At 39.4% G+C, this 10114-nt stretch overlaps 1 protein-coding gene across 1 annotated transcript; it reads right to left on the minus strand.

Moving 5' to 3' along the window:
• On the minus strand, window positions 1–8236 carry ralaa (v-ral simian leukemia viral oncogene homolog Aa (ras related)). The gene is made up of 5 exons (XM_062991190.1): window positions 8137–8236; window positions 6353–6556; window positions 4860–5068; window positions 3826–4000; window positions 1–357 (listed from the first exon to the last, which is right to left on the minus strand). The coding sequence occupies exons 2-5, from the start codon at window positions 6464–6466 to the stop codon at window positions 235–237; spliced, it is 621 nt and encodes a 206-aa protein (XP_062847260.1). The 5' UTR covers window positions 6467–6556; window positions 8137–8236; the 3' UTR covers window positions 1–234.
• Between the last annotated feature and the right edge of the window lie 1878 nt (window positions 8237–10114).

The following is a 10114-nucleotide window of genomic DNA, read 5'->3' on the forward strand; positions in this document are numbered from 1 at the left end:
TCCAATTCCTGGACTTTATTGTTCCACCTTAAATAAAAGAGCTCCTCAAGAGCTTCACCTACAAACTATTTGACTTTAAATTGACTTCAGCTGTGACGCATAAACAGGACGATGCTGCACATGACTCCACACACCAGGATTATCTGGCAGTGGGGTCAATTTTCAAACATATAGATATATACATATTTAAAATTTAAGGGGAAAGTGTTATACTAATTGTTTAAGCACTATTTACTATAAAATGCAACATCTCTCTCGAATTCTTTTAGCCAAGCTTTTCCTCTTCTTTTTCCCGTTCTTCTCCTTGCTGTCCTCCATCTTCCTGGCACGGATTTCCCTCATTAGGTCAAAGAATACCTACAGATACAAACAGCATTCACATTTACATGCAGCATTAATGCCATCAAAAATCCAAACATTGTAAATGGGTATTAAAAATAAAAAAAATACATAAATAAAAAACAAGAAAGCAGAAAAACTATCCCGAAAAAAAAACAACAACCTTGGGACAGTATGGAAAAATGCAGTATTTACATTTACTTTGACTTTTATTTTATTGCAGACTGTATAAACTCAAGACATTTTATGTTTTGTCTGGTTAGCTTTATCTTATTTGTTAATATACCTCCATTCACATTCCAAAAAAGTCGCAACAGGAGCAATTTAGGGCTAGTAATGAGCTTAAAAAAATTATTTGATTTTACACATGTGATATCAGGTGACTGTAATCATGATTTTAAACAGAAGCAGTATTAATGAAAGGCTGAAGAACCTTTCAACTTTAAACGATTCAAACAATCTGGAGAAATTTCAGTGCATAAAAGGCAAGGGTGCAAACCTAAGCTGAATACCTATAATCTCTAATCCCTCAAACAGCACTTAATCAAGAACCACCACTCAACAATAGCTGATATACGTAAAGGAATTATTTTGGCAAAGATTTGTCAAGCACTACAATGCAGAGTTAGATTCACAAATGCCACTTAAAACTTTACTGTGCAAAAAATACATTATGTTAACCATGTCCACAAGCAGAGTCGGATTCTCTGGGTTAAGAGGCATCTGGGATGAACCATCACACAGTGGAAATGTGTACTGTGGAAAAATCAGTATTCCAAGAAATTGGAATTTGGAAGTCCACTGTGTGGAACAGTGATGAAAAGGACCATCCAGACTGTTATCAGGAACAAGTCCAAAAGGCTGGGTTTTGGTATGGGGCTGTCAGTGCCCTTGGCAAAGGTAACTTAAGCTTCTGTTATGGCAGCACATAAATACAGAAAAGTACACTGAGATTTTAGAGCAACATATGCTGCCTTCAAGACAATGCAAAATCACAACCTGCGCACGTTACAAAGGCATGGCTGCTAAAGAAGAGGCTCTGCCAGAGATAACGTGTGGAGAATTTTCAAACAAAAAACGTGATAATGACAACCCCATATTGATGCACACCTTAAGACGTGTTTACAGGAAAAACTGAAAGAAATAACCCCTAAAACACTTTATTGCTTGGTGTCCAGAACTGTCCACTGTGCCAAAACATCTTTTAAGTGTTGTGAAAAGGAATGGCAGCATTACAAAGTGTTCAATGCTTTACTGTCTTAAATTTTTTGGAATGTGTTGCAGGCCTGAAATGCAGGAATGGATGTTTATTAATAAATAAAATAAAACTGACCAGACAAATTATACAATATCTTAGATTTATACTGTCTGCAATGAAATAAAAGTCAAAGTAAATGTAAGAATCACTGATTTTATTCTATTAGAAGTTTCCATACTATACCAAGTTGTTCCGATTTTGTGTTGTAGAAAAAAAAAAACAATAATAAATGATCCTGGTGTTGGGCACCCAGAACAACTTCAATACTAAATTATTAGTCTCTGGAAATGTAATATCAGAATGGAACAGCTACTGTGGATTCTTATGAATCCTTTTAAAATACATTTGAATCTGAATTAGTTTTAATGTTGGTGGTGGTGGAGAACACAATTAAACGTGCTTCAAAATTTTGTGTGAGATCTGTAATGGCCATTTAATTACTCATCAACATATAATAAATTAAATCTAAATCTAAAGCAGTAACAGAAAAAATATTCACAAACAAATAGATATCCATTACATCACATGTACAGTGCCTTGCAAAAGTATTCAACCCCCTTGAACTTTTCAACCTTTTGCCACATTTCAGGCTTCAAACATAACGATATGAAATTGTAATTTTTTGTGAAGAATCAACAACAAGTGGGACACAATCGTGAAGTAGAACGAAATTTATTGGATATTTTAAACTTTTTTTAAAAATAAAAAACTAAAAAGTGGGGCGTGCAATATTATTCAGCCCCTTTACTTTCAGTGCAGCAAACTCACTCCAGAAGTTCAGTGAGGATCTCTGAATGATCCAATGTTGACCTAAATGACTGATGGTGATAAATAGAATCCACCTGTGTGTAATCAAGTCTCCGTATAAATGCACCTGCTCTGTGACAGTCTCAGAGTTCTGTTTAAAGCGCAGAGAGCATCATGAAGACCAAGGAACACACCAGGCAGGTCCGAGATACTGTTGTGGAGAAGTTTAAAGCCGGATTTGGATACAAAAAGATTTCCCAAGCTTTAAACATCTCAAGGAGCACTGTGCAAGCGATCATATTGAAATGGAAGGAGTATCAGACCACTGCAAATCTACCAAGACCCGGCCGTCCCTCTAAACTTTCAGCTCAAACAAGGAGAAGACTGATCAGAGATGCAGCCAAGGGGCCCATGATCACTCTGAATGAACTGCAGAGATCTACAGCTGAGGTGGGAGACTCTGTCCATAGGACACAATCAGTCGTACACTGCACAAATCTGGCCTTTATGGAAGAGTGGCAAGAAGAAAGCCATTTCTCAAAGATATCTATAAAAAGTCACCTGGGAGACACACCAAACATGTGGAAGAAGGTGCTCTGGTCAGATGAAACCAAAATCGAACTTTTTGGCCACAATGCAAAACGTTATGTTTGGCGTAAAAGCAACACAGTTCATCACCCTGAACACACCATCCCCACTGTCAAACATGGTGGTGGCAGCATCATGGTTTGGGCCTGCTTTTCTTCAGCAGGGACAGGGAAGATGGTTAAAATTGATGGGAAGATGGATGGAGCCAAATACAGGACCATTCTGGAAGAAAACCTGTTGCAGTCTGCAAAAGACCTGAGACTGGGACGGAGATTTATCTTCCAACAAGACAATGATCCAAAACATAAAGCAAAATCTACAATGGAATGGTTCACAAATAAACGTATCCAGGTGTTAGAATGGCCAAGTCAAAGTCCAGACCTGAATCCCATCGAGAATCTGTGGAAAGAGCTGAAAACTGCTGTTCACAAACGCTCTCCATCCAACCTCACTGAGCTCGAGCTGTTTTGCAAGGAAGAATGGGCAAAAATTTCTGTCTCTCGATGTGCAAAACTGATAGAGACATACCCCAAGCGACTTGCAGCTGTAATCGCAGCAAAAGGTGGCGCTACAAAGTATTAACGCAAGGGGGCTGAATAATATTGCACGCCCCACTTTTCAGTTTTTTATTTCTAAAAAAAGTTTAAAATATCCAATAAATTTCGTTCCACTTCACGATTGTGTCCCACTTGTTGTTGATTCTTCACAAAAAATTACAATTTCATATCGTTATGTTTGAAGCCTGAAATGTGGCAAAAGGTTGAAAAGTTCAAGGGGGCTGAATACTTTTGCAAGGCACTGTATATGATCTAAATAACTTCAGATCTTATGCACACATCTATTTTATTAACTACATGAATAGTTCAGGACATTTTTTGTCACAAATGACTTGCCTTGTCTACGTTGGCGCGGGTCTTGGCGGATGTTTCCACATAGCACACACCCCACTGCTCAGCTCTCGTCTTGGCCTCGTCTGCGCTCACCTGTCGCCGGTCCTCCAGGTCTGATTTGTTCCCCACCAGAAGGAAGGGGACGTTCTCATCCTCCTTCACACGCAAAATTTGCTCTCTGTATGAGGAAAAACAGGTTCATTACTTTTTTTTTTTTTTACATTATTTAAGTTTAATTATTTACATTATTTACATCATTCATTATCAAAAATATCTAATTTCATCCCTTACTCTTAACTAAGAGCCCTAGAAACACCCAGAGCCCATATTTAAGAGCCATTACCAGCCGAAGCTAACTGACGACTTCTGTGACCCTGAGTTATTTAAATAATAGAAATCGAACTCAGGACCTTCTTGCTGTGAGGCGACAGTGCTAACCACCGAGCCACTGAGCCACCCGACCAATGTAGAAGCATGACACAAAATCACAATTCAAGCAACAGAGTGCATTCCATATATTAAATTAAGACTGTCTTCATTTTATGCAAATTAGGCATGACTTATACTGCATATATGTTGTACTGGTTTTAAGACAATAACAAAGTAACACAGTGTAATGTGTTCTTTCCAATACAAATACTATTTATACATGAGCATTTCCTGGCCAATAATAATGATTATTTCTTTCAGTTGCTCCCATTAAAAGACACTACAGCAGATCATTAATCTATTCTACATATTTGATTTGGCACATTTATCTAGGCATTGGAACAGTACAAAAGGTGCTCTGATGTATAACTCCTCAATGGTTAGGTTCATGTAACACCATGCGCCTTCTGTATTTAAGAAATGACTTAATTACATCCTTGTGGTTTCAGGATGACTGGGCTTTTGTGCCCAAAGTTCCTGAAGACAACATCAGTACCTGCCATAAACCAGTAAGAGCAGTGACACCCTACATACCCAAAAAAACAGACCATGACTGACATCAGCCACTTCTGTAGCCCAACACACACACACACAAAATGCTGCTTTACCTGAAGTCAGCAGTTGCAGCAAATGACTCCAGCTCTGTAATGGAGAAGACACAGAGGAATCCCTCTCCACTGCGAAAGTAGTTGTCTCTAATGGCAGCGTAGTCCTCCTGACCTGCTGTATCCAGAATGTCAATCTGAACCTCTTCCCCATCCAGCACCACCTTCTTCCTGTAGCTGTCTGCCTTTGTGGGTTCATAGTCCTCTACAAACTGAAATGGACAAGGATAAAGGATAAAGTCCAAGCACACCTTTAATGGACAGTTAGGCATAGTAATAAAGACATTAACAGATAAACTATTTATTTTTCTTTTATTTTTTCACATATTCATCAACTACTTTATCCTGGTTAGGGTTTCAGCGGGTCCGTTACTATTGGGAAAAACTGGGTGCAAGGCAGGAATACACTAAACGGCTTTGGCCGTCCCACCGCTCCCCATCATCTGTGTAGATGCCCGGCCGACCAATGGCACCACTGAGATTTAAATGCGTATATCAACGGTACTGGCTAGAATAACAGACCACCACACCACCCAAGCAATTACATATTTATCAATGCCAATTAAATCTGGTTAATTACATTGGTTTTATAATTGAATCACATTGTTGTCTCTGTGCCATGTTTTAAAAACTCAAATATTCATTTTCCAAATAGATTTTGGTGGATAACTCGTTTTAATATCCATTGCAGACAGAGCTTAATTAAGCATTTTGCAGACTGGTATGAAGGTGCAGCTAGTAAAGTGATTGCAATATAGCAAAATGGGTCCTGTGACCGTAAGTTCCTTGTTTATGTTTTTTTTAAATACTTTTTTGCTTTTTGTTTCCAATGGATACTTCAGTTTCCTTCCAGCTACCAAAAAAACAAAGTCGAAGAGAATCTGGCAATTTTAAATGGTTCTTTAGTGTAAGTAAATGAGAGAAAGTTTGAGTCTGTATTTTAAAAGTGTTTTCAGGTGGCACCTGCCACACTGCAACCCTGACCAGAATTAAGCAGTTAGTAAAAATAAACAAGAATTCCATCTCATATTCAGCAAGTACTCAATTGTTATTATTAGTGTCTACAGACAAAACAGTACTAAAATAGTGGTGCTAGTTTAAAGACTATGTTTCTACATCACAAAGTCAATTTAATTATTTCAGAAATAAAACATCTGATGGTTTGTAAAAAAGGAGTCACTACAGCAGATCTGACCCGCATACCAGACTTGGCACAGTTTTTACGATAGATGCCCTTCCTGACACAATCCTCCTAGTTTTTACGATCCTGGGACGAGCACTGAGAGCGCACAGACAAGCGTACCTTCCAGTGGATAGGCTGTTTCGGCCACTCACCTGGGCATTAGCCAATAATGTTGGTGCTGATGCCTGACCGGCCGATAGCACTGCTGAGATTCAAACCACAGATTTCAGAGGTAGTGGGCTAGCATACCTACCTGAGTGCCCTCATGTCAAAAAATATATTTGTATCAAACAACTAGGATTTTTAAGCTTACCTCATCATACATAAATTGCAAGGTGAGTGCTGACTTGCCCACTCCTCCACTGCCAACCATGATCACCTTATGCAGGGCCAGTGAGTTCTGCCCTTTTGGCTTGGCAGCTGCCATGGCAGGGTTATAAAGGAGGATGACGAGAGACTAAGTGAGTGGGGTGAAATCACAGCAAATGCTGTAGTCACTGGGGAAGAAGCTGTATACCTGTAAGGACAAGAGCACTGGTAAATTTTACTCAAAATTAACATAAAATTGAGAAACCTTAAACTGATCTGATACAAAGCAAAGAACTTGTTAGTAAGATGAAGCCGAAAAAGTGATATTGTGGCCAGTTATTAAAGAATGGAATAGACAAGCCCTTTAATTTATCAAAATTTCAAAACTTTCAGCTATAATTTGAAATTGCATACTTTGGTCTTGCATAATATGTGTATCCTTAGTCACCACTGCAGCCCAATTAAGGTCGGAGTATGTCTGGAAACACTGGGTGCACTGCCATACTATACCAAAGACAGGGCACCAACCTAATGCAAGGTATCACTTATTTAACTGTTTACTTGGTCAAACCGAAGCACAATTTAGAGTAGCCGGCCCGCGTGTTTGGTATGTTGTCTGGAAGTGGGTGGATGGAGTAACCAAAAGAATTATAATATCTAGGTATTATTTGGGTGGTGGATCATTCTCGGCACTGCAGTGACACTGACATGGTGGTGGTGTGTTAGTGTGTGTTGTGCTGGTGTGAGTGGATCAGACACAGTGTATGCTCACTGTCCACTCTATTACACACTCATGCCTAGTTGGTCCACCTTGTATATGTAAAGTCAGACACGATCGCTCATCTATTGCTGCTGTTTGAGTTGGTCATCTTCTAGACCTTCATCAGTGGTCACAGGACGCTTCTCAGTCCAGCAGTGACAGTGAGGTGTTTAAAAACTCCATCAGCATTGCTGTGTCGTATCCACTCATACCAGCACAACACACACTAACACACCACCACCATGTCAGTGTCACTGCACTCAAATAATACCTAATCTGTGGGGGTCCTGACCATTAAAGAACAGCTTGAAAGGGGGCTAACAAAGCATGCACAGAAACAGATGGACTACAGTCAGTAATTGTAGAACTACAAAGTGCTCCTATATGGTCAGTGGAGCTGATAACATGGACAGTGAGTGTAGAAACAAGGAGGTGGTTTTAATGTTATGGCTGAGAATGGTCCTCCAGCCAAATTATATCTGGTCAGTGGTGTTTGGGTGGGTGACAAATAGTGGACTGCAACAGATGTGCACCTTCATGGTATGTGTACAAAGTAAAAATCAATAAAGATATGCATTTGGAAATTAAAAACGTCAGGTTATAGATAATGACAGAACTAGGATTTGCATATGAACTGTATGGATGGCCAGATTTCCTCTTGGTTGGGTGTATACATTTTTATTAGCAGCAGGCTAATGTCAGTGGATAAGCTGGATGATTCACCGCTAAATAGCTAAATGGCTCTTTATTGAACACGTACTGCACTAAACAAGGTTTAGAAGACATTATTTAATACCCTTCGCAGTGCACTTGATATCACCTGGGAGTCTTTTTGGAACTGAATCCATGAGTTTGTAAGGCGGTTAGCTGACAGGCTATGTGACTTGTGCGCTAACTAACCTATGCTAGACAATATTATAATTACGTATTTATTGTTACGCTGCACGTTTATACATTTTTTATCATTTCTAACAAATTTCACATTAAATATTTTTCTCCACACGCATATTTACACCCTTCAAACTTACCTTTTCCTGCCAGTAGCCCTTCAACAAAGGGGAAATCAAAAGTAAATCCAGGAGTAGCTCCTCTATTTCAACCTAAATTGATTCTTAGTGTCCCGACACTCCGGATCTCAAACGTTTCTTTTTATTCACGCCCCTCTGTTTATTACTCTAAAAACACACTGGTGAATAAACCGACAATCATTAGCCAAATGCTAAGCAGGGCTGTGAGTTGATCCCAAAAAGAGTCAATGTTCCGATTCCAAGAATTAAGAATTAGGAGTCGACTCCAAAGCTCCAGAATCAAATCAGCATATTACATGTACTTAGGCTCAAATTCACTTGTTTGTTTGTTTATTAGGATTTTAACGTCATGTTTTACACTTTGGTTACATTCATGACAGACGGTAGTTACTCATTACACAAGGTTCATCAGTTCACAAGGTTATATCGAACACAGTCATGGACAATCTCCAATTCACATCACTTGCATGTCTTTCGACTGTGGGAGGAAACCGGAGCACCCGGAGGAAACCCACGCGGACACGGGGAGAACATGCAAACTCCACACAGAAAGGACCCGGCAAATCTCAAATCTCAGCTCCGCTACCAGCAGGCCAGGTGCCAACACAGAGAAAGATTGGCTCGTCTGTGAGGTAGGACTTGTGTAAGAGGATTCTTCATAACTGCTGCTATTACGACCTCTGCTGGCGCCTGCTCGGACCTGAGGGATAATATGCATTACTACTCGTGTGTTAGTCACAGCTCTCCTCGGTCAAAAATAGAGGTCAGCAGCAGTAGAGGAAGCGAAATGCAATTGGGTAATTGGACATGACTAGTTTGCTTTCTGCAGTATCTGGTGGAGAATTGTGTCACAGATTTAACTCCTGCAAACTCATCCTACTTTCATAAGTACCCTTGCACAATCAGAAACATACAATTCACTTTTATGGCATTTAGCAGACACTTATCTAAAGTGGCTTACAATTTTAACAGAATGAAATTCAAGCAGTTGAGAGTTAAGGGCCTTGCTTAGGGGCCCAACAGTGGCACCGCTGGTGGTGGTGGTCGTGGCGGTGTTTAGATTCCTTGTCCTGTACCTTAACCACTGAGTTACCACTGCCCTAAACCATGGCAAATGAATTATGGTACGAAGAGTTCTGGATTTGGATCGATACCTAATTGTACTGTAAGGCCCCATATGTTGTGGTTTTTGTGTTTTAATTATTCATTGTTTTTATTGACAGCTTTATCCTGGTCAGGTTTGTGGGGGGTCCAGTGCCTCCTGGAAACACATTCTTACTCACATCTAGGTGCTAAATAGCCAGTACACGTTTTAGTCAATCAGAAGAAAAGTAAAGTAGTTGACTCTATTTCAAAAAAACAAAAAATGTCATAAATGAAATTTACTTTACTTTAATAGCATATGTAACAGCATACAAACTGTGTATTGCAACATTAAGAAAACATGAGATGAGATCAGTCTGTGTGGACTTCCTCTTGCCTGTTAGAAACATTAATACATAAACTGACTGTTAAAAATTTCTCTTAAATGTGAGTGTGTTGCCCTGTATGTGTAGAACGTATTTAAAATTCCAAACCCACCGCGATTCTGACCTGGATCAAGCTGTTAGTGCAAATGCATTATATTCAGATTAGATTAGATTTAACTTTATTGTCATTGTGCAGAGTACAAGAACAGAGGCAATGAAATGCAATAGCAATAGGTGCAAGATAGAGATTATTTACATATAAATAATCATACATTTTATTTGACAATTCTTACAAATATTTATTTTAATCGAACTATGAAAAATGATCATTGAATCGACTCTTGGAATCGACTTCCTTATCCACCAATTGAATTAGAATCAGAGTCGACTCTGGAATCAAACAGCACGATTAATGAGAGACCCCCGCCCAAGATAGGCGGGTCAGAGCGCATAGCTGTGGAGACAGAAGGGAGAACAGACTGTGGGTTTGCGCATGCGTAAATAGTGAA

Source organism: Trichomycterus rosablanca, chromosome 3, assembly GCF_030014385.1.
Source record: "Trichomycterus rosablanca isolate fTriRos1 chromosome 3, fTriRos1.hap1, whole genome shotgun sequence".
Classification (NCBI taxonomy): Eukaryota; Metazoa; Chordata; class Actinopteri; order Siluriformes; family Trichomycteridae; genus Trichomycterus; species Trichomycterus rosablanca.

What these genes read in the sequence shown, in the direction of transcription:
- ralaa (XM_062991190.1), bottom strand. Translation starts at nt 6,466, where the DNA reads ATGGCAGCTGCCAAGCCAAAAGGGCAGAACTCACTGGCCCTGCATAAG. An exon ending in TGCAATTTATGTATGATGAG is followed by an intron (nt 5,069 to 6,352) that starts GTAAGCTTAAAA and finishes TGTCCATTTCAG; the next exon opens with TTTGTAGAGGACTATGAACC. An exon ending in GCTGCAACTGCTGACTTCAG is followed by an intron (nt 4,001 to 4,859) that starts GTAAAGCAGCAT and finishes TTCCTCATACAG; the next exon opens with AGAGCAAATTTTGCGTGTGA.